General features: G+C 46.5%; 4 protein-coding genes across 11 annotated transcripts in view; 3 read left to right on the top strand and 1 right to left on the bottom strand.

Annotated features, from left to right (window-relative positions):
- Positions 1-17,421, bottom strand: part of BLVRA (biliverdin reductase A) — a 50,054-nt gene extending 32,633 nt beyond the window's left edge. The window contains exon 1 of the mRNA XM_086845212.1: positions 17,318-17,421. The gene's annotated coding sequence lies outside the window, so the exon portion shown is untranslated. The remainder of the gene's footprint in view (positions 1-17,317) is intronic.
- LOC147655782 (inositol 1,4,5-trisphosphate receptor-interacting protein-like 1) lies at positions 4,323-5,813 on the top strand. Its single transcript, XM_086847899.1, has one exon. It carries the CDS (start codon positions 4,323-4,325, stop codon positions 5,811-5,813), a length of 1,491 nt encoding a protein of 496 aa, XP_086704025.1.
- Positions 10,325-13,412, top strand: LOC147655781 (inositol 1,4,5-trisphosphate receptor-interacting protein-like 1). Its single transcript, XM_086845180.1, has 2 exons — positions 10,325-10,338; positions 10,608-13,412. Exon 2 carries the CDS (start codon positions 10,611-10,613, stop codon positions 12,099-12,101), a length of 1,491 nt encoding a protein of 496 aa, XP_086701306.1. The 5' UTR covers positions 10,325-10,338; positions 10,608-10,610; the 3' UTR covers positions 12,102-13,412.
- Positions 16,292-24,129, top strand: part of COA1 (cytochrome c oxidase assembly factor 1) — a 52,047-nt gene continuing 44,209 nt past the window's right edge. Inside the window, exon 1 of one of the 8 annotated variants that reach the window (XM_086845279.1) lies at positions 16,292-16,416. The gene's annotated coding sequence lies outside the window, so the exon portion shown is untranslated. The other 7 variants (XM_086845260.1, XM_086845252.1, XM_086845289.1 and 4 more) reach the window with 7 other exon arrangements.

Below are 24,129 nucleotides of genomic sequence, written 5' to 3'. Positions count from 1 at the left end.
CTCTGACCAAACTGAGCCAAGAAGATACAACACTAACTAATGATAGACCTGTGCAAATTGTAGCCAAAGAATCCTGATGTTTTTGTTTGCTAAAACATATAAATAATGTAAAAAGTTGATAATTAGGGAGCTAGTGTTTTGTGGGTTACTACCTAGCTCCTTACTTTGCACAAACTAGAAAAAAGAAATACTGATTCCTCTCCTCTGTGTGTGAATTTGCATTGCACACCAGGTAAGGAGCCCATGTTAGGGGCAACAACCCCGGCCAGGCACTCCCAGAGCCCACTCATGCAGGTTTGCAGACACTGGTACATCAACAGTGCTTGTGTGTCTGCCCAGCTGCAGCCATAAAGTTTACAATGCAGGATGAATCTGTGCTCAGGAAATTGAAAGTTTCAAGCGAGCCAAGTGGGAAAGAAGTCACTCTGTGCCTGGCTTTGCTCACGCAGGAGGCATGCAGAGAGTAGCTGCTAGGACAGCCCAGGCAGGTGTTCAAGCTCTTACTCAAGACTATTTGTCTCCTTTTCTACCGAGATTACTTCCCGGCAGACAAAATACTTTGTGTAAGCACTAGCTTTTCCTAGGAGAGACAGCTTTTACCCAGAACTTATTCCAAGCCTCTTTACTTGCCATTTTTTATCTACATGCAACAGGACTTTCAGCTGCTTCTTTTGGGGCTTGGAAGATAAAAGCCTGTGAGGGTACAGCTATTTCACCCCAGGCCAGCAGTTCCTGCAATGAACAATGCCTGAAATGAGGCTGGTCTGAATTCCACAGATCTTTCTACACTATGCTGATGGTGGCAATTCATACAGTAGAATCTAAAACTGTGTTACGTTGGGACTACAGGTACAAAGGATAAAATTCGGTACCCTGTCATCTCACACATAATAGCAGAAATAGCGCTGGAGAACCTTTTTTTGTTTGTTTGTTTTGGACATAAGTGTGCTCAAGTCCACCTGTTTCTGGTAAATCTTGGAGTGTGTTGTGTAAAGCAGTCATACCAAAAGAAGCCCATCTTCTTCCTATAGAATTTAAAAATCTAGGGCATCTCTGGATTCTTTAGAATCTTTAAAATTCTGCAGGTTGGGATTTTAAGAGTGACACATCCTTCTTTATTTTCTCATTTCTGACCTGTGAACTTCCTCCTCAGAAAGATTACAGGAACTTGGCCTTCTCCCAGCTATATTTTGTTTGCCACAGTCACATTTTCTGAGCTAGTTATTGCAAAACTTCTGTGGTCTACATCTTAAACTGCACATAGTTTGTGATGACATTACTATGCTGGTTGTTTCAAATAAGTTATAGGATGTTTCAAAACTCTATCCCCTCTCAAACACATTGTATACTAATGAATATATATTGTATACTACAATATATAAATATGTATTTATACTACATTAAATATATGTATTTATATCTATAGTATACTAATGTATATACATTGTATACTAATTGTACCTCAGGAACTTAAATTACAGTTGTTACACAATTGAAAAAAGGAGGAGCTGCAAAAAGTAACTGAAAAATCATGCACAAAACTAATGAGCAGGAAGTTTAAAGTCTGAACGCCTTCAACATATGTGTGGTACTACATAAAGGAGGATTGGCAGATCACGAGACACAATATTTAAACATATATATAATGAGTTCAACATATGAAACAGTTAATGACTAGCATGTGATTCTATGCTTAGCAGAAAATAATGAATCAATTAAAACATGATAGGAAACCGCAGCACATAGCAGAACATGTGAAAGAATGCATTTGGGAGTGATTTGAGGCAGATGTAATTCAGAGCCCTTGGATTCAGTAACCAGGATCCTATTTGTACAGTCATGCAATCTACAGGATGTGGGACCTGCTCATTCTCATTATTAATCTTATCAAAAACACACAAACAAACAACAAAAACAAAAAAAACACCCAAAAAACCATCAAAAAAAACCAAAACAAAACCCCGCCTTCTTTCCAAATGCATCACATCCCAAAGCCAATGGAAGGGGCACATTACACAGCCAACCAGGATGGCACGACTGCCTCTTGCCACGACACCTGTGGTCGGCTTAGTTTTAACCAGTCCTGTCCCTACCTGCTGCTTGATCCCGAAATTACAGCCTCAAGTTCCCTCTGCCATGGGATTGTTTCTTTATTCAGGCAGCTAGATTAAAAACCCCAGCATTTAAATGAGCTCCAGAGCTGGACAAGATGGGAGGTGGGGCAGTGATCCCTGCAGCGTTGCCATGAGATTTGGGCTCTGCCACAGGTGCTGGCAGCTGAGCCACAGGCAACATGCCGCGCTCCCCTACTGCAGAAACCTTTCAGGGTCAAGCTGGGCTGGGGGGAGGGAGATTGGCAGCCCTCCCAGCTCCTGAGCACAAGGTGAGGAAAAAGAAATGGTGTTACCCACAACCCCCTAGAAATGACAAATGATAACCGAGTAAGGAGAGGGGCAAAGGCACAATTTTGAGTTTTGTCTAGGCAGTACCGAGAGCAGACCATTCAAATCCAGGTGCGCAACACAGAAAATGCCACACGTTCTCCTCTGGTGGGGGGAAAAGGCTCCAAAAAAAGCACAACACAAACTCCAAACCACAATAGTGTTTGAACTTTCTGTCATTTATGGCTGCGAGAAGCTGCTGTCCACTGCTGATGGCCTCTTCTCTGCACTCTCCTCATCTTTGCTTGTCTCAGGGCTCTACAAAGCCAGGCTTTGGGCGCTTCTTTCTGCTCTTGCCAGGCCTGAGACCAAACAGCCTCGCATGCCCGGGGCTGTTAGCAGGAGAGCTGGTGAAAGTCACCCCAAGCCATGCGGCCTTCCCCTGCAAGGCTCCAGAGATACAAGGGCAGAAAGCTGTAGCCTAAGCTCTACTGCACTAGCGCCTTGTTGAGCTTGTCTGTCCTCGGGCAATCCTTCAGGCTGCCTAGTGTAAATCTGAGCTGCTTTCTTAGGGCATTTGGCCTTTGCCCACACTGTGGCCCTGCTGAAGGCCAAGGCCAAGGAAAGGCTCTCTCATCTGTGCTGCTAGTTCCATGAAAGGCCCCAGAGCAAGAGGGCATCTCTTGGCTGCCGGGATCCCACCTTCACGGTCTGGCCTTGCAGGTTGGCAAAATCCACATGGGTATCCTGGCACATTCCAGCACTGACTTTCCCTCTTAAGCTTCCCATTTTCTACAAGGAGAATTCTGATTTTTCCTTCTGCTTGGAAGGGGATGGATTCCCTTGGGTGATGTATTTGGCAGCAAGGTTCTCCTCACATGGAAACACTTCCTGGCAGCCTTATGCCCGCTGACGAGCCATTTGGTCCCACTGCATCACGGGGACCGCAGTGCAAAAGCAGCACCTTTCCTCTCCTCTGGGAAGAGCTGGTGTCACAGGCCTAACATCTGCACCTGACACAATGCAGATCGTCCCCAAAGGGAGTTTGTAGCTACGCGGGGCTCATTATATTTACCAGCCCAGGGAACAAACAATATGATCAGAGGAAATTCCCTCAAGTTGTGCCAAAGGAGATTTAGATTGGATCTCCAGGAAGTATTCCTTCAACCAAAGGACCTGAAGCTTGGCAACAGGCTGCCTAGGACAATGGCTGAGTCACCAGCCTCAGAGAGGTTTAAAAGTCATGGGCATGTGGCATCTGGGGACCTGGTGGAGTAGGCAGTGTGAAGTTTGCAGTGGAACTGTGTGAACTTCAGGGACTTTTTCAAGCTGCATGATGCAGACATTTAAGGCTAGCTCAAGCAGTGTGGAGTCGAGGCTTAGAGTCAATGATCCCCAAGGTTGCCTTCCAACATGGAGATCTAGGAGACTGGCAATGGAGGCCAGAAAGACAAAAGAAAGACCAAGGGACGTTCTTTGAAGAAAATTCACTCCAAAGCAGCCTTAAACAGTATATATGAGTGACTGAGCTGGGGTAGGGACAAAGGGTGCAGTTGGCTGGCTTGTGATGCGCTGGGGCACCCGTGACATCACAGGGGACGCGTCACAAGGGGGGCAGCTGGAAAAGGCCCCAGCAGGTAACTCTGGCCCTGTATTGCTTGGGCAAGCGGTGAGTGCACATGTGGCAGGGAGGCTGTGCTGGGGACAAGGGCCGGGGTAGAAATGCTGCACCTGGGGCTGGCTTCTCCCTGCTGCATGCAGGGACAGCCCCTGATGGTAGAGCCTTAGCTAGGGTACCAGCTGCTACTGCTGCTGCTGCTGGGGCAGTGGGACAGGCCTTGCTGCCCCCAGATCCCTGGGATTCCCAGACCTGCTGCTCCCACTGCCAGCTGCCTCTTTCCCCGCTCCCCTCACGGCCTTGTCTCCATCCTCCTGCAGACCATGGATACCTGGGTATTGTGGTTCTTGCTCTTGCAAAGCATCATTGACTACCCACAGCCCGTGGGGGACGATTGGGATGAGGTGACGCGTCTGCTCATGGAGGAGCGTGCCAAGTTCCAGGAACGTGAGAGGATTCGGCTGGAGCTGGAGGTGGAGCAGCTCGCCCTGATGCAGAGTGGCCCATCCTGGGGAGACCTGCTCTGGTCTGCCTTGCAGCCCTGGCAGGTCTGGGCATTTGTTGGGCTCTCGCTTCTTCTCTTGCCCCTATGGTTTATGTGGAGGAAGAGAAGGCGTGAGGCAGAGGTCAGCGGCGAGGGGGAGAAGGAAAAGGAGAGCGAGGAAGAGGACGAGACACGGACGTATGATCTGGCATGGCTTCTGGACGAGCGCATACAGTGGCCTGTACAGGACCTGCAGGCAGGCTGCAACAGGACAACGGCCATGATGGAGAAATTCCTAAGTGCCCTCAGGCGTGCCTTGGTTGGGACTTTCTTCCCGGTGCTGCACCAAGCCATTGGTTTTGGCAGTGCCTTTGAAGGCTGGACTGAGAGTGGGGAGGAAGCTGTGTACCATGTGCTTGTACCCCTGACTGCTCCCCCAGGCCACATCTTCCGCCTGGAGCGTGACGCTGACTGGCTGAGGCCCGGCAGGAACTTCCGTGTCCGCGTGGAGCTGGTGTGCAGCTGCCCGAGGGGGCAGGAGGGTGCGAACATGCTGTGCTTCCGCCACCACCCTGACGTGATTGGCATGGTGACTCAGCAGCCCAACCTCCTAGACATGCTGTGCACCGGCTCCTACCTTGACGTGGAGAAAACCATCTACTTCTTCTACAGACTGCTGGAAGTAAGCTGGCAGCGTTTACCTGAGTCACGCAGTTGGCATTTAGCGCTGCACTGCTCCCAACGCTTCTGCCACCTCAGGCTGTCCAACAGCCAGGAAAGCTTCCAGGTTCAGGTGATGCTTGGGCTACAGCGATTTACCTCAGACATCTTTATCAGCAGCCGGCCTCGAGGGGCCCACACCCCAAGCACAATGTGGCCTGAGACCTACAGCATAGCAGAGACAAAGTTCTTCAGGCACATGGCCATGCAGCTCCCTCAGGACAGCTCACACCTGAAATGCCTGCAGCTCCTTGCTGCAGCTTTTCAGGAGTGCAAGGGCTTCTCCATCCATTCCATCAAGACCATCTTCATGCACCAGCTGAACACCGTACCGCTGTCACGGTGGCACAGCAGGTTTTTCCTGCTTCAGCTGTCCGATGTCCTAGAGCAGCTGCGCTTAGCTCTGCAAAAGAAATACCTGCAGCATTTTATTGTGGGCAACCAGAGGCTTCCAGAGGAGATCAGGTTGCCCCAAGATGTACGAACAGCTAGGCCATCCAACCTCTTCCATAGCCTGTGGCGGGATCAGGCTGCCCACTCCCAGGCCATGCAAGCCTACCTTGATCTGCGCCATCGCCTGGCGAGGTTGCTGGCCTATGGCCACTGTTAGCAGGGCTCCTAGAATCACAGAACTGCTAGGTCAGAAGAGCCATTTAACATCATCAAGTTCAAGCCATGCCCTAACACCACCTCAACAAAACCATGACACCGAGTGCCATATCCAATCTTTTTTTATCACCCCCAGAGTCTGAGAAGACAATTCCACTACTTTTGCCACTCTTTCAGTCAAAAGCTTTTTCCGAACATCCAACCGAAATGTCCCTTGGCACAGCTTAAGACTGTGCCCTCTCGCTCCGTCAGTTGCTGCCTGGAAAAAGAGACCGACCCCAACCTGCCTACAGCCACCTTTCAGGCAGTTGTGGAGAGGGGCTAAGGTCACCTCTGAGTCTCTGTTTCTCCAGCCTAAACAGCTCCAGCTCCCTCACTTGCTCCTCACAGGGCTTGTGTTCCAAGGCCCTCACCACGCCCTCCTCTTCTCCTTTGGATGTGTGTGCTCATGGGGCTTGCAGCTGCTGGCAGACGATCACTTTTTAGTGCCATGACAAAGAAGAATGAATGGGATACACAGACAAATAGATATATACATATATAACTAGAGCATGTATATATATATAGTATATATATATATATATATATAACTACAAAGATTTTTATTAACAGATGTGTTTTTAATAGATAAAAATGATAGAGTTCTGTTTTTAATAGATACAAATGATAACAATAGTTTATCAAAGATTGTATTATTTTATAAAAAGATAGAGCACATATGTAATGTCACTACCTGTTGTGACACATATTCATGCTCTACAGTTACTGCATTTATGAGGCAAAATTTTTATTACATAGATACACTTATAAAGTATATACATATATACATGTATTTCATACAAAACAATAATTTCATAAATAAAGTGGAAATGAAATAGAAAACCAATTAGAGATCATTCCTATGTAATTACACCAAATAATATATATTTATTATTAAATGTTTATGAAATATGGAAAATGTTATAGAATGAAAAAAATCATTGGAATAGATATGATAATAAAACAATATAAATTCAAGATGTAGATTATGTCACTATCTGTAGTGACAATAGTGACTATCTATAGTGACTATCTACAGTGAAAATATTATGCTCTGTAGTGATTGTATTTATGACAGGAAAGTTGTCTATTACGTAAATACAGTTTGAAAATACATAGAATGCATATCACATCTATAATATTTTTGGACAGAAACAAGGCCATATACAGTGTCACTATCTGTTTGGACACATATTAATTAACACATATCACTAAGTGGCCGTATGACTGGCAAGCATGAAACTGTTTTGCTGGGTTTTCAATAAAATGCAATCTGACAGAAGCCGGAGCGTGCAAGACTTTCTTGATCTCGGCCACCCCTATAGTATTGGTAAATGTCGTGCGCTGGGAGTCTGGGCTTGTGAGCAGTCTCCTTAAACTCAACCGAACTTACAGGGCTGAATTGGTTCTCATCAGAAATGAAGGCCACCTGCCCCCAGCCCCTCATTCGCTGAGCTCACTTTTCAAAGTCTGTGGATTCAGCAGATATTCTCCATGACAAAAAAAAATAAAGAAAATAAAGCCAAGTCTGCCCTTTGACATTATTAAAAATAAAGTTGCTCAGAGGTGAATGCGGTGGTCTTTGTGGCTCATTGGGTTTGCAGGGGGAGGAATGGGTGTTAGAACATCCAGTTAGCACAACTGGAGAAAATAATGAGGACACAAAGAATAAGAAGTTCAAAGCTACAAAGATTGAGTCTCCTTTTGAGCTCGACAAAATAACCACTGCCAGTCCTTTCAGAAGAACACAAACCATGCTTCACTGAATTCAACTGCTGCTCTTCACAAACAGTAACTCAGCTCACTCTTGGAAGACACGGAGAGATTTGTATCTGAAAAAATGTTTCTTGACCATAAGAGGAATCCAGAAAAATCCATAAGCCAATAAGAGGAATCCAGAAAAATCAGCACTCCAGAATAAGGGTAGTTTCCTGGAGCAATAGGAAGAGATCTTCAAGTATTTTACCATCAATTCTTATTATATTGATAATATTTCACTAGAATGGCATTATTCATAATTCTTCTCTAAGTGCCATGCACTGCTTGTGACAGATTTTAGTAAGACTAATTAAGTATTCTTATCAAATGAACATTATATATCTATTAAGATATGCCAGTAAAAGCCTGTCTGCACAACCCAGCTTTCAAGCCAGACGACAATTCCGGGGACAGTGCCCTTGGAACTTTTCTGGAGCAGCGAGAATGAAGAAAAACAATGATGTTGTGTACAAGAAAAGGAAGGATCAACAAAATGTATTAGCCAATAGTAGGTCGTTAAGCTGTGAGAACCCTGTGGGACCCTGTAAGAGCGTGCTAAAGACAGAAATAAAGCCAAGTTCACTTTTACCTCTAAGAGGACTCTGTGAATATTCGGAGCTGTTTTCCATTAAAACCCCGCCTTCTTTCCAAATGCATCACATCCCAAAGCCAATGGAAGGGGCACATTACACAGCCAACCAGGACGGCACGACTGCCTCTTGCCACGACACCTGTGGTCGGCTTAGTTTTAACCAGTCCTGTCCCTACCTGCTGCTTGATCCCGAAATTACAGCCTCAAGCTCCCTCTCCCATAGGATTGTTTCTTTATTCAGGCAGCTAGATTAAAAACCCCACCATTTAAATGAGCTCCAGAGCTGGACAAGATGGGAGGTGGGGCAGTGATCCCTGCAGCGTTGCCATAAGATTTGGGCTCTGCCACAGGTGCTGGCAGCTGAGCCACAGGCAACATGCCGCGCTCCCCTACTGCAGAAACCTTTCGGGGTCAAGCTGGGCTGGGGGGAGGGAGATTGGCGGCCCTCCCAGCTCCTGAGCACAAGGTGAGGAAAAAGAAATGGTGTTACCCACAACCCCCTAGAAATGACAAATGATAACCGAGTAAGGAGAGGGGCAAAGGCACAATTTTGAGTTTTGTCTAGGCAGTACCGAGAGCAGACCATTCAAATCCAGGTGCGCAACACGGGAAATGCCACACGTTCTCCTCTGGTGGGGGGAAAAGGCTCCAAAAAAAGCACAACACAAACTCCAAACCACAACAGTGTTTGAATTTTCTGTCATTTATGGCTGCGAGAAGCTGCTGTCCACTGCTGATGGCCTCTTCTCTGCGCTCTCCTCATCTTTGCTTGTCTCAGGGCTCTACAAAGCCAGGCTTTGGGGGCTTCTTTCTGCTCTTGCCAGGCCTGAGACCAAACAGCCTCGCGTGCCCGGGGCTGTTAGCAGGAGAGCTGGTGAAAGTCACCCCAAGCCATGCGGCCTTCCCCTCCAAGGCTCCAGAGATACAAGGGCAGAAAGCTGTAGCCTAAGCTCTACTGCACTAGCACCTTGTTGAGCTTGTCTGTCCTCGGGCAATCCTTCAGGCTGCCTAGTGTAAATCTGAGCTGCTTTCTTAGGGCATTTGGCCTTTGCCCACACTGTGGCCCTGCTGAAGGCCAAGGCCAAGGAAAGGCTCTCTCATCTGTGCTGCTAGTTCCATGGAGGGCCCCAGAGCAAGAGGGCATCTCTTGGCTGCCGGGATCCCACCTTCACGGTCTGGCCTTGCAGGTTGGCAAAATCCACATGGGTATCCTGGCACATTCCAGCACTGACTTTCCCTCTTAAGCTTCCCATTTTCTACAAGAAGAATTCTGATTTTTCCTTCTGCTTGGAAGGGGATGGATTCCCTTGGGTGATGTATTTGGCAGCAAGGTTCTCCTCGCATGGAAACACCTCCTGGCAGCCTTATGCCCGCTGACGAGCCATTTGGTCCCACTGCATCACGGGGACCGCAGTGCAAAAGCAGCACCTTTCCTCTCCTCTGGGAAGAGCTGGTGTCACAGGCCTAACATCTGCACCTGACACAATGCAGATCGTCCCCAAAGGGAGTTTGTAGCTACGCGGGGCTCATTATATTTACCAGCCCAGGGAACAAACAATATGATCAGAGGAAATTCCCTCAAGTTGTGCCAAAGGAGATTTAGATTGGATCTCCAGGAAGTATTCCTTCAACCAAAGGATCTCAAGCTTGGCAACAGGCTGCCTAGGACAATGGCTGAGTCACCAGCCTCAGAGAGGTTTAAAAGTCATGGGCATGTGTCGTCTGGGGACCTGGTGGAGTAGGCAGTGTGAAGTTTGCAGTGGAACTGTGTGAACTTCAGGGACTTTTTCAAGCCGCATGATGCAGACATTTAAGGCTAGCTCAAGCAGCCTTAGTGGAGTCGAGGCTTAGACTCAATGATCCCCAAGGTTGCCTTCCAACATGGAGATCTAGGAGACTGGCAAAGGAGGCCAGAAAGACAAAAGAAAGACCAAGGGACGTTCTTTGAAGAAAATTCACTCCAAAGCAGCCTTAAACAGTATATATGAGTGGCTGAGCTGGGGTAGGGACAAAGGGTGCAGTTGGCTGGCTTGTGATGCGCTGGGGCACCCGTGACATCACAGGGGACGCGTCACAATGGGGGCAGCTGGAAAAGGCACCAGCAGGTAACTCTGGCCCTGTATTGCTTGGGCAAGCGGTGAGTGCACATGTGGCAGGGAGGCTGTGCTGGGGACAAGGGCCGGGGTAGAAACGCTGCACCTGGGGCTGGCTTCTCCCTGCTGCATGCAGGGACAGCCCCTGATGGTAGAGCCTTAGCTAGGGTACTAGCTGCTACTGCTGCTGCTGCTGGGGCAGTGGGACAGGCCTTGCTGCCCCCAGATCCCTGGGATTCCCAGACCTGCTGCTCCCACTGCCAGCTGCCTCTTTTCCCGCTCCCCTCACGGCCTTGTCTCCATCCTCCTGCAGACCATGGATACCTGGGTATTGTGGTTCTTGCTCTTGCAAAGCATCATCGACTACCCACAGCCCGTGGGGGACGATTGGGATGAGGCGACGCGTCTGCTCATGGAGGAGCGTGCCAAGTTCCAGGAACGTGAGAGGATTCGGCTGGAGCTGGAGGTGGAGCAGCTCGCCCTGATGCAGAGTGGCCCATCCTGGGGAGACCTGCTCTGGTCTGCCTTGCAGCCCTGGCAGGTCTGGGCATTTGTTGGGCTCTCGCTTCTTCTCTTGCCCCTATGGTTTATGTGGAGGAAGAGAAGGCGTGAGGCAGAGGTCAGCGGCGAGGGGGAGAAGGAAAAGGAGAGCGAGGAAGAGGACGAGACACGGACGTATGATCTGGCATGGCTTCTGGACGAGCGCATACAGTGGCCTGTACAGGACCTGCAGGCAGGCTGCAACAGGACAACGGCCATGATGGAGAAATTCCTAAGTGCCCTCAGGCGTGCCTTGGTTGGGACTTTCTTCCCGGTGCTGCACCAAGCCATTGGTTTTGGCAGTGCCTTTGAAGGCTGGACTGAGAGTGGGGAGGAAGCTGTGTACCATGTGCTTGTACCCCTGACTGCTCCCCCAGGCCACATCTTCCACCTGGAGCGTGACGCTGACTGGCTGAGGCCCGGCAGGAACTTCCGTGTCCGCGTGGAGCTGGTGTGCAGCTGCCCGAGGGGGCAGGAGGGTGCGAACATGCTGTGCTTCCGCCACCACCCTGACGTGATTGGCATGGTGACTCAGCAGCCCAACCTCCTAGACATGCTGTGCACCGGCTCCTACCTTGACGTGGAGAAAACCATCTACTTCTTCTACAGACTGCTGGAAGTAAGCTGGCAGCGTTTACCTGAGTCACGCAGTTGGCATTTAGCGCTGCACTGCTCCCAACGCTTCTGCCACCTCAGGCTGTCCAACAGCCAGGAAAGCTTCCAGGTTCAGGTGATGCTTGGGCTACAGCGATTTACCTCAGACATCTTTATCAGCAGCCGGCCTCGAGGGGCCCACACCCCAAGCACAATGTGGCCTGAGACCTACAGCATAGCAGAGACAAAGTTCTTCAGGCACACGGCCATGCAGCTCCCTCAGGACAGCTCGCACCTGAAATGCCTGCAGCTCCTTGCTGTAGCTTTTCAGGAGTGCAAGGGCTTCTCCATCCATTCCATCAAGACCATCTTCATGCACCAGCTGAACACCGTACCGCTGTCACGGTGGCACAGCAGGTTTTTCCTGCTTCAGCTGTCCGATGTCCTGGAGCAGCTGCGCTTAGCCCTGCAAAAGAAATACCTGCAGCATTTTATTGTGGGCAACCAGAGGCTTCCAGAGGAGATCAGGTTGCCCCAAGATGTACGAACAGCTAGGCCATCCAACCTCTTCCACAGCCTGTGGCGGGATCAGGCTGCCCACTCCCAGGCCATGCAAGCCTACCTTGATCTGCGCCATCGCCTGGCGAGGTTGCTGGCCTATGGCCACTGTTAGCAGGGCTCCTAGAATCACAGAACTGCTAGGTCGGAAGAGCCATTTAACATCATCAAGTTCAAGCCATGCCCTAACACCACCTCAACAAAACCATGACACCGAGTGCCATATCCAATCTTTTTTTAACACTCCCAGAGTCCGAGAAGACAATTCCACTACTTTTGCCACTCTTTTAGTCAAAAGCTTTTTCCGAACATCCAACCGAAATGTCCCTTGGCACAGCTTAAGACTGTGCCCTCTCGCTCCGTCAGTTGCTGCCTGGAAAAAGAGACCGACCCCAACCTGCCTACAGCCACCTTTCAGGCAGTTGTGGAGAGGGGCTAAGGTCACCTCTGAGTCTCTGTTTCTCCAGCCTAAACAGCTCCAGCTCCCTCACTTGCTCCTCATAGGGCTTGTGTTCCAAGGCCCTCACCACGCCCTCCTCTTCTCCTTTGGATGTGTGTGCTCATGGGGCTTGCAGCTGCTGGCAGACGATCACTTTTTAGTGCCATGACAAAGAAGAATGAATGGGATACACAGACAAATAGATATATACATATATAACTAGAGCGTGTATATATATAGTATATATATATATAACTACAAAGATTTTTATTAACAGATGTGTTTTTAATAGATAAAAATGATAGAGTTCTGTTTTTAATAGATACAAATGATAACAATAGTTTATCAAAGATTGTATTATTTTATAAAAAGATAGAGCACATATGTAATGTCACTACCTGTTGTGACACATATTCATGCTCTACAGTTACTGCACTTATGAGAGGCAAAATTTTTATTACATAGATATACTAAAATATATATATACTATACATGTATTGTATTTCATACAAAACAATAATTTCATAAATAAAATGGAAATGAAATAGAAAACCAACTAGAGATCATTCCTATCTAATTACAGCAAATAATATATACTTATTATTAAATGTTTGCAAAATATGGAAAATGTTATAGAATGAAAAAAATCATTGGAATAGATATGATAATAAAATAATATAAATTCAAGATGTAGATTATGTCACTATCTGTAGTGACAATAGTGACTATAGTGACTATCTACAGTGAAAATATTATGCTCTGTAGTGATTGTATTTATGACAGGAAAGTTGTCTATTACGTAAATACGGTTTGAAAATTCATAGAATGCATATCACATCTATAATATTTTTGGACAGAAACAAGTCCATATACAGTGTCACTATCTGTTTGGACACATATTAATTAACACATATCACTAAGTGGCCGTATGACTGGCAAGCATGAAACTGTTTTGCTGGGTTTTCAATAAAATGCAATCTGACAGAAGCCGGAGCGTGCAAGACTTTCTTGATCTCGGCCACCCCTATAGTATTGGTAAACGTCGTGCGCTGGGAGTCTGGGCTTGTGAGCAGTCTCCTTAAACTCAACCAAACTTACAGGGCTGAACTGGTTCTCATCAGAAATTAGGCCCAGCTGCCCCGAGCCCCTCTGATCCCAAAGTCATGGAATGGCTTGGCTTGGATGGGTCCTTAGAAATTGTCTTGTTGCAACCCTGGTGCCAAGGCAGGAACCTGTTCCACCAGGCCAGGTTGCTCCAAGCCCCATCCAACGTGGCCTGGAACACTTCTTGGGATGGGTCAGCCTCAGCTTCTGTTTGGGAGCATGGCCCAGGGCCTCACCAGTCTCAGAGGCCAGAAGTTCTTCCACATTTCTAGCCTAAGCCTGCCCTCTGTCAGTGGGAAGCCACTGGCCCTGGTGCTGTCCCTCCAGGCCCTTGTAAACAGCCCTTTGCAGGCCTCTTCTGGGCCCTGTGCAGGCACTTCCCATACAGGGGGGTGTCTCAGGAGAAGCATTGGAGAGCCCTGGGGGCCAGGAGTCCCACCATCAGGGCAGCAAGCGTCTCCTGGCATGGCTATCAAGGCAGGAGAGCACAGGGCAGGCACTGAGGCCCTGCCTGCTGGAACTGGGATCTCTGGTGTGCGGCCTGCAGAGAGCCACGGGCCCTGCAGCTCTGCATCCCTCAAGGCTGATGGCACTGCCCCGGTACAGCAGGTGGCCAGCCCCGTGCCACCCTCAGGAGAGTTCCTGCTCTGGGGCCAGAGTTATTTGTGGCTGTGAGTTGAGTGGCCAGCATGACTTGGGTCCCCAGGGTGGTGACAAGTGCACAGGGGAAAATGCCAGCGCAGGAAGAAGCAACAGCAAATAGGCCCCAGCATAGCCATAGTAATACTGGCATTTTACACCAGCTGTCTCTCCTTCCATGTGGAAATAGCAGAGGGGGCATCTATAAATAATAAGTACCTTTCAGTACCTGTAAAGCTTCATCAATATTGGATGCGTACTGCACAGTTTTCATAATTTCAAAATTACCAGGAAAAAGGGCCAGCTGGGGTAGATAGGCCAACACAGGCATAGCTGGGAACTGAAGACAAGTTTTTGGCACAAAATCTTTCTTCAGGTCTGAAATGTATGAAATAGATCTTTCAGAGATAATTAGGTATGTAGGAGTCAGTCCACCCTGAAGGTAAAGGCAACTGATTTCCACAAAGAAGGGACAGTAGCGGAAAGACAGGATGAGAGAAAAAAACCTGCAGCTTTGCATACAAAACAGTCTCTTAACAGGGCTCTTTAGGAATGTAAGAAGAGGCTGGCTTATTCACTCCTTTTTTGTTCTCTGTTTCTCATTGTGTCTTTTTTGGTCATATCTGCTTGTCCTTTCGTTCTGCTGATTGTCTCTCCATACCATGTTTCTCCCTACTCTCACCTTCCACAATTCCAGCAGTATTCCAAGTCCTAGGAAGCAGATCTGTTAATTAATTCAGCTACAATGTAGAAACCTCTCACTTTTCAGGTTTTTTTTTTGTCAGGAAAAACTAAGAAATGCAATAGTGTAATCAGCTCCTGATGGTAGAAGTTGCCTGGAAACTGCTAGAAGCATGCCATGGGAAGAAGCAGTTTTATTTTGGAGAATGAAATAGCAGATAGTATTGCACTTAATGACAACAGTAAGGCAAAAGGTGTAAATAAAAAGCTGGAAGCTACTTGGATAACAGAAGAAACTGGCTTCGCAACAGCCCTGAGAATAATGTCCAACTCGACTCAGCCAGGAAGCACATACAATAAATATCAAAGCAGGTAGGATACACTAAGGAACAGCAGCAGAACACACTCTGATGTTATGGGTATCATTTAATTTCAGATGAATCAAAACTGTGAGCCAAGTCTTGGGACCATGTAATCCAGCACTGCTAACACACACACTTTACAAGCACCACAGCCTAAGTGCTGAGCTCAGGGACAGTGATGGACAGCTCGCTTAAATAAACTCCAACAGGGACACCAGCTTACATGGAACAATGGAGAGGGATAAATCTGTTATGAAGAAGATGAGCTAAAGATAGCAGCAATTAAATTAAATAAAATATTAATATCACCGTGTGGAATCAGATAGCCAGATTAGATCCGGAATTTTGAGGATTACTGGACAGACGCTGTTATTTTTTTCAATTTTATTTGACTGCACAAGAGGAAAAAATAATAAAGCACTACAAAAGAGTGGATCTCTGGCAGCAAGCTCAGGTGTGGCCAGCACGGATGACCAGCATGGAGCTGAGGGGTTGTGGGGAAGCCTGTGCAGCAACGCTGCCTGGGGACTGCACCTGTCTCTTCACAGGCTCCCTACAACACACCCCGCAGCCGAGGCCACGGTTGCAGGACATCTGGCACCTCCGGTGAGGCACAGAGTAAGGAAACTCTAAACCCTGTCACTGAGAAGAGGGACCCTTGAAAAATGCTGCTTGAGACACAGGCAGCCCCAGCACTGCCATGACACGATATCACAATGTAAGAAAGATATTAAGCTATTAAAGAGAGTCCAAAGGAGACACAAAATGGCGTGACAAGACACAAGACACGCAACCAAGATGGCGAAGGGCTGTGAGGGGAAGCAATAGGAGGCGGAGGAGTGGCTGAGTTCACTTGGTCTGTCCGACCTGGAGGAGGCTGAGAGGAGACCTCATCAGAGTCTACAATTTCTTCTTGAAGGAAAGAGGAGGGACAGGCACTGAACTCTTTCCTCTGGTTACACGATCCGAGGGACTGGCCTGGAGTTGTATCACGGGAGGTTTAGATTGGCTATTAGATAAAAGTTCTTCCCCCAGAGGGTGGGTAGGCACTGAACAGGCTCCCCAGGGAAGTGGCCACAGCACCAAGCCTGAGAGAGTGCAAGAAGCGGCTGGACAACGATCTCAAGCACAGGGACTCTTGGGTGTCCTGTGCAGGGCGAGGAGCTGCACTCGATGATCCTTGCGGGTCCCTTCCGAGTCAGGAGGTGCTCTAACACAGTCCCCTCCCCTCCGGCGCTCGCGGCGCCTCCCGCCATCGCCCCCTGCCGCGTCCCGCCGGCACCGCAGCAATGGCGGCCCCCACGTGAGCCCGACGCCGACCGCGGCTGCCGTGAGTGGAGACGGGCGGCCGAGTCCGGGGCGCGGCCAGGGCGGGCACCGCAGCCGCTCCCGCCGGTACCGCCGCACCCGAGCGAGCCCCGCCGCCCCTCCTGGCGAGCTCGGCACAAAATGGCCGCGGGGGGCGGTCGGGGCCGCGCGGGGGAGGAAAGAGGCGCGGGTGGGGATCTGCACCGGGGGAATCCCGCCGCGGCCAGAGCTGCTCCGCAGCGACTGCGGAGAGCGGCGGGCGCCTGCAAGGGCGGCGGGGGTCAGACCGGGGCCTCTGAGCCGTGGCATCACGGCGAGGGCGAGCAGGGAATTGCTCAGTGACCCCGAGAGCCTGGACACATTTTCCCTCGGGCCCTGTTAGTGGTATTTGCACTTAGCATACTTCTGTCCGCCTCCGGAAGAGCGGTGTGAGGTAAAATTATCTAGCAAGCTACAAAGAAAGCCTAATACACAGAGAGTAATCAGAATTGCGGCAGAAAACATCTCTTGTTGCTGAAAACAGGCAACACGGTGGCAGGAGCACAGCCGGAGGAAATGTGAAGAGGTAGGGCGAACATAAAGCAAGTTGGTTGCAGTAACTAATTTGCATAGTAAGGAATCTACAGCCAGATTTCCTTTTTTATTCGGATACAGCTGGTGAAGCAACCAGGTAGTCTTGAACAGGTTTAATGTTCAAACACTGCGAAGGAAAGTGATTGCTGTTTATTTCTCTATAAAAGTTGGAACTTACCTTTTTAAATGTACTCTGATCATTGAAGCTAACAAGATTTCCCTTACCCTTCTTATCGGCGAGGCTAGTTGCTCCTGCTTTCCAGCCTAGTTGGTTTCTTTTTGCTCATTCACACGAACTCTTTAAGTGCAAAAAAGAGAACATGTAACTTGAAGTGTGGGAGTGGCCTGCATTTCTTGTTTTAGAGACAGTTTTTGATGAATTGAAGTGTTGAAACAAATTTCAAGAACTCTGACTATGGCCTCGAAAGGCTGGAGTAATAGCAGGCTGCGACAGCAAGGTGGCCCTGTTCCACCAGCCCAGCTGAACATCGTATTGTACCTCTTGCATCAGCTGGCTTTTTGAAAGTTGTTTTTTCTAGTGCATCAAGGCTTTCTGGGCATGGCATGCACTGCAGCTGCACAGCCCAGCAGTAGGACGGGAAAACTGGCATGAGCACTCCCGTTCCAGCAGCAACTCTTCAGACCTGCACTTAAATCCAGTGTTAAACTACTACTACTCTTTGTTTTGAGTCTAAGCTTTGACTCAAATTTGAACAGTAAACCGGTGTTTCGTATCACGCAGTAGCCCATGTCAAGGGTTCTCAAACTGGATTAGGGGTGTGGTAGAGAAAGATGCATGCATGTTCACAGATAACAAAATACTGCCTTTCTGCCTAGAGATACTTGTGCTATTCAAGACTTGGCAAAAATTGCTGCCCTCACTATCTCAATTATTTAAGTGCCGAAATCTCCTAGATCAGCCAAATTCCATTAAACACAAAACGCAGAGGAAAGTTATCTTAAATAAGCAATGTACCAATTGTGAAGTTGTTGCATTTACTCCCCAAGGAAGAAAGGATTCTCATCAAGAGGGGGGTGAAGAGGTTAGCCAAACTTAATGTGTCATTTTTTTTATTAGATGAGCTTTAACTTAGACTACTGAAAATTGAATGAAAAAACATGGAGAAGGGAGATAAGGAGCTTTTGGGATTAAAAATAAAAATAAACCCCAAAGCCTTCATTACTATCTTACAGCTTTTTCTAAGTAGTACTTTGCTGTTGCAGTTCTGAAATTAATGAAGTGTGCATGGATTATTGCTGAGTGTATTTTACTTCAAAGCTGGTTATTCCCCAGAAGTCAGAGGCTTTGCATGTCTGTTAATACAGTACTTTCCAGACCACTTTTCTAATACAAACTTCTGGGTTTTGACTCAATGCCAGAGGAGCAAAATAACATCCTTACCTTTGCAGCTGTGACCACAATACAAAATCAAGCAGGAAGAAGAGCTGACGCTGAGGGTTGTTTTCACTTCACTTAAGGCACCTTGAGAATGGGAGCTCCCACAAAGAGACAAACCCACTCATACCCTCCCTAAGCAACGTAGCTGATAGGGCACTTGGCCTTTCTTTTATACCTGCCCCAGTTCAGCCAGCACAGGTGAATGCATCATGTCTGTTGAACAGCCCAGCTCCCTCTATGTGAGCATTGCTGTTGCACAGCAGCTTCCCCCATCTGCCTGTGCTGCCTTACCCAGGCTGCAGCACAGCCCTCAGAGCAGCTCTGAGGATGGTTTGGTGGCAGCCCAGCTTGGGGTTGTTCTCAGAATTAGGAGGCGGCTTTAGACATAGGTCTGAAGGGTGGCAGCATCAGCTCTAGATAACCTTTGTCTGTACATCTCTCTGTCTGACTCCCATCTGTACAAGTGCCACTAAAACAGACGTCAACAAGAGATGTGTGTGAATACCTACCTTGAAATGCTTGCATTTCAATAATGGGGAGAGGGGGAAGAAAGGCACTTAGCTGGATTTTTCTGTTTTTCTGTACAGTCACTCTGTTTGTGACTCAGTTTACAGTTTTGAGCTGTGACTTTGCATAACCGAGGAGGTTGCAGAAGAAGGCTATATTATGTCTCAGTTTCTGGGAGGAGCAGTTATATGACCATCAGGCTAGTATGGGAGCTAACAAGATGCAGTTTTACTTTTTTCTGCTGGGCATGTTGTAAGGAATGGGAAGTTCTTGAGACTGTACTTCTGAAAGTATACCTGATACACAAGAATATTGGAATATGTTAGTAAAATTTCAGATTATCCATTCAGCATTACTTCTTAGTTTTTTCCCTGTTGTGAACAACTTGAAAAAGCATCACCAGGTACTTTATCCTGACATTTGTCTTTTAGCATGTTTAGGTGATCCTTTCTGGTATTAGAATGTTGTAAATGACAGAATCCTTTCATCTGCTTTGGTGCAGTGGTGGTTTTTTAACAGCTGCACAGCAGTAATAGCAGTTGAATTTAACCACCCCTTCCACCAGGGCAGAGTAATTTGCTTTTCTTGGTGTTCAAGTGTTTTCAGTAAGTGTTTGCATAGCATACCACTAACTAAAATACATAGTCCCTATTTCCAGAGCTCTCTGAGAGTACTCTTCCTATCTTCAGTACACAGCAGATGATAGGGGCTTTCCCCTGCCCTTCTTACCCCTCCCTACACCAAATAAAAAGTCAGTCCTGCTATTAATTTGATCACTACACTGAACATAGTAAGCCAAATTATCCATTACATCAAAATGTATTCTGCCATCATGTTATTAGACCTCTTATAGATCAAACTGGAGGCAAGTGAAGAGGGAATGTTTTCTCTTTTTCCTATCTGTAGCTGTATCTGCTTTGAAGATTGGCTTTGTAAACTTCTCCCATTAACTAACAAAGAGATAGAAATCTTCCACATCCCTGTGTGCCTTCTCCAGATGTAGATTAAGTTCATTAATGGCAACAGTAATCTCCCAGACTGTCTGACAGGTGTTGATCTGTGCACCAGCGCTAGTGCAGATTCTCACTTTGATGGTGCTAAAGGAGTGAGAGCCAAGAGTGTGGGTTTGAAGCATTGTCTCCATGTAGTGCAATTTGACTTGAACCTGAGGTTCTCCGATGGATCACCAGAGGCTGCACCACCAGTGAATGCTCAACGCTCTCCACAGCTCATAGGTGGGAAAGTCCGCGAGGGCAGGCAAGAGCTGACCTAAACCAACCACACACACAGAACCCATAATGGGAACACAACCCTCAGCATCAGGTATTTTCATTTGCAGACTCATGCTTATTCCTGATGCAGACATAGCCAGCAGTAATTATAAAAATCCAGTCTAGCATTAAAATAATTAAAATTTACATATTAAAATCCTCCAGAAAGAAGACCCTTAAGAAATTGGAATATCTGTAAGGAAATTTGATCCAACAGAAGTCAAAAATTGTCCCAAAGACCTCACACCATTCCTTTTCAGTCTTTTAGCACTCTACAGGAGCCTCTATAACTGGTTGTATGGCACTGGTGAACACCAGAAATTGAAGGTGTAAACACAGGGTGATACACCAAGATCTGGACTACTCGAAAAGACATAGTTATCTGAACACCATTCATTTTAATGTAACATAAGGGATCCATCACCTGAGGCTGGGAAATGTATGTGGGATACCTGGGAGGTAGGAGAAAATAAAAAGATAGACTACAGAGGCATTTGTGGATGCAGATAGTTCCATTTGGCAGGTTATAAGTAAGTAGAAGGAATGCAAGTCTTACCAGAGATAAAAATAAATAGATTTGTCCTGTTCATCACATAAGAGAACCATGAAAGAAGTTTTAACATTAAAACCAGGCACAGAAACAAAGGTTAAAAGGTTAGAGAACTGCAAGGACCTGCTCTGGAAAGCATGTGAGATAAGAGTGATTAGGATTCATTTGACAGGCTTAGAGGAAATTCAGTTACTTTCCATACAGGTGTGGTTTTATTAGAGATTGCTGCTGGGCTGCTGTTCATCTTGCTGGGGGGAAAAAGTGTAAGCCAGTAAGGGAAAGAGACCTTGTCAGGTAAAGAGTCAAGGATAATTTAGATGGATGCACAGTGAGGAAAATAAGCCATGAAATACCTTATTTAGCAGGATGGTGTTTTTTCCTGAGGTCTAAAAATGAGGAACACTATTATCTTGAAAATCCTTCATGTCTTGTCAGCACAATGCAAATGTCAGTAAGTCTTATATATAGCCTTGCTGACTCAGATTTCTGGTACAATTTTCTTCTGGCCCCTCCACAAAATTAAAATCTCTTCAAAATACATAGTTAGTATCCCTTCAGTGGCCTTCCCTGTCAGTACCCATGCCAAGCAGATCACAGTATGATTTTTCCCCTGTACTACCTGTGCACCATTATCTCCAGCCATAATAAAGGCAGACTTTGGAGAAATGTTTGCCATATTTGATGCTACTGGTTGGCCAGTAAGTATCTTATTAATGCACAGTCTTAGGAAGGAGACACAGCCTACCTGTTTACACAAGTGACACTGCACTGTTTTTGCGTGACTTAAGTATCACACATTTAGACTTAAGTATCACACATTTAACTTATAGTCAGTAAAATCTTTAGGCTTGAATTTTTGCCTTGGCACCTTAATATCGTCTCTCCTGAGGATCCTGAGAGCAGCAACATGATGTAGTTCATACACCAACACAGTGTGACTACAGAGTTCGGATGGAAGAATGATGTTGCTTATTCCAATAGGACTGGAAAGCAACTGTCAGCACTTAGAACTACAATGTGAGCTGCATGTTATTTATTAGAGCTGCAGCTATCTAAGCTTAATCCTGGCATCCAGGAACATTTCCTTGGATTTTGAATGGACACATACATTTGTAGACACAGCTGTACAAGCACTGAGAGAGAAAACTACAAGCCTACGTGCTTCAGAGCTTGCACTAAGTTAAAAACATAGAGCATACTAGCACAAGTGAAAGGGAGAGCTGCTGTGTGCAACTTGATCATTACATTTGGTCTAGCAGTTGCATAGACACAAAACTGCTCTACAAGTGCTGGTTTGCTGTAGTACAACATTTCTACACGTAGCATGGTTAAGAGAGCCCACCTTAACAGATGCTTTAGAATAAATAGTACTTCTAAGATTTCCTGTGCTGAATAGAAGTACATTAAGAAGATGGAAGCCATTGCATACCACTTGGAAAAGGGTAATTAATAGCTTACCGAGACGCCCATATACACCACATAACAGTCATCAATCCTTGTCAAGAATAAAAATATATCAAAATTGGAAGCCTAGGGCATTTTCACTTAGTTTACCTACCTAAAGTAGCTATAGGGTCCTGTGACTCTTCTTAATATTAGAAGCTCACAGGTACCTTCTCTCAAATTTTGGTGCCTCTCCCTTGCTACTCTTTTAACCTTTCTTCTTTGAGTCTCACAGGTGCAAAGTTTTCAGTTGAATTAACTCTTCCTTATCCAGAAGTGGTGAGGAAGGAGTTTCTCTGATTATTAGTCTTGCTAGATATAAAGGACTAATGCTTAAAAAAACAAGTTGCCTGAATTTCTGTTACTTCAGGAGTTTGGGGATTGATTTGTTTTGATTTGTTTTCCAGTCAGAATTCCAAAGACTTCTGAGTAAATGAGTTAACTCCAGGGGTGTACACTGTTAAACACAGGATGTTTGCTTCCCATATTTATTACAAAATCTACAGTGATCTCCACGGAGCTTCCATTTAATTGGAGTTTTGCCACCAGCTTAAATAGGTAGCTCAGGTCCAAATTCATTAACAGAATGGAAAGGTTTACTCCAAGTATGCGATGTAGTAGAAAGATTAGAAGCTGAGCAGTTGCCTTTACATGGTGAGCATGTCTGAGCTTGATGAGGTTATTTCCTGAACCTAAACTATAAACAAGGAACTGTGCAAAATTGCAAACCTGCATATGGGATGCATCTGCTGGAAATTATGACAAAAACTAACAATCTTCACCTCGCTGAAGTCACTGAAACATTTTCCATGTACTTGATTGGAGCCAGGATTTTGCTGTAGGCACTTACACTTTAATTTTGCGGGAATTAATGCACATCACACGGTAAATACCTCTGAAAAATGTTTTAGCTCCTCTCCTCTCCTTTCCAGTTTTCCCTTTTTCTTTAGGCTGAGTTTTAAATTGCTTTCCAAAACCTTTTCCATCTCACCCCCCATTTTAAATCAGAAACTGAATAGATATCCTTTCAGCATTCTGCTTGAGCAACACCAATGGCATCACTTTTACACTGTATTAATAATGATGCATAGTATGTCTTCCATCAGAATTGCAAAGCACTTAACAAATATTAATTAAGTACTGCGTCTCTGTGAGGTGTGTAAGTAATTAATTTTATAAGCCAATGCCATTTAAAAGAGAGAGAAGGGTGGATTCTCATCTTAGTGCATAGCTTCTTACTCATTTACAGATATTGTATTCTGAGGTGTCTAGACCTGAAATAAGTTCCTTATGTAGCTTTTGTAATGGCATCAGTAACAGGCACATTTGTGAAGCTGAAATGCAATCTCTCATATTTCCATTATGTGAAAGCATGTCCTCTCAAATTCATTGTCAAATGTAATTGTGGTAAATCAAGTCAGTAGAGAAGACTGGGGAAGAATTTGAGACTTAAGCTCTAGCCCTGCCTTCGCTTCATTAGAACAGGTGTTCCTAAGCTGTTGGTGTCCTGTGTTTGCTTTTGTGCAGGTAGGAAACAACTTCCTGGATGCTACAGGCTTCCTTTTCCCAGACACATTTACTCTTTGCACCTGGAAATCACATTTAGGCAGATTTTGAGGGTTTCATAAATTTGTCTGGGCTTTCTGGATGTGTGGTAGCTGTAGAGAGCAGACCCTTCTGCACTGGTTGCTGCATACCTGGGAACTCTGGATGTCAGCACTGTGAGCACACACAGCAGTTACAGGACATGAAGCCCCTCACAGGAGCAGCTCTGTGTGTGTGCTGTGCTGTCCAGCCATGCATATGAAGTGCAACATACCAGCAGTAGCAGACTTGATGTAGACATTGCTGTGCAGTCAGGCCCACA

The sequence above is a fragment of the Cyanistes caeruleus genome, chromosome 1 (genome assembly GCF_971803275.1).
Source record: "Cyanistes caeruleus chromosome 1, bCyaCae1.hap1.1, whole genome shotgun sequence".
Lineage (NCBI taxonomy): Eukaryota > Metazoa > Chordata > Aves > Passeriformes > Paridae > Cyanistes > Cyanistes caeruleus.
The sequence above is the reverse complement of the archived record's forward strand: the minus strand, read 5'-3'. Positions and strand labels throughout refer to the sequence as shown.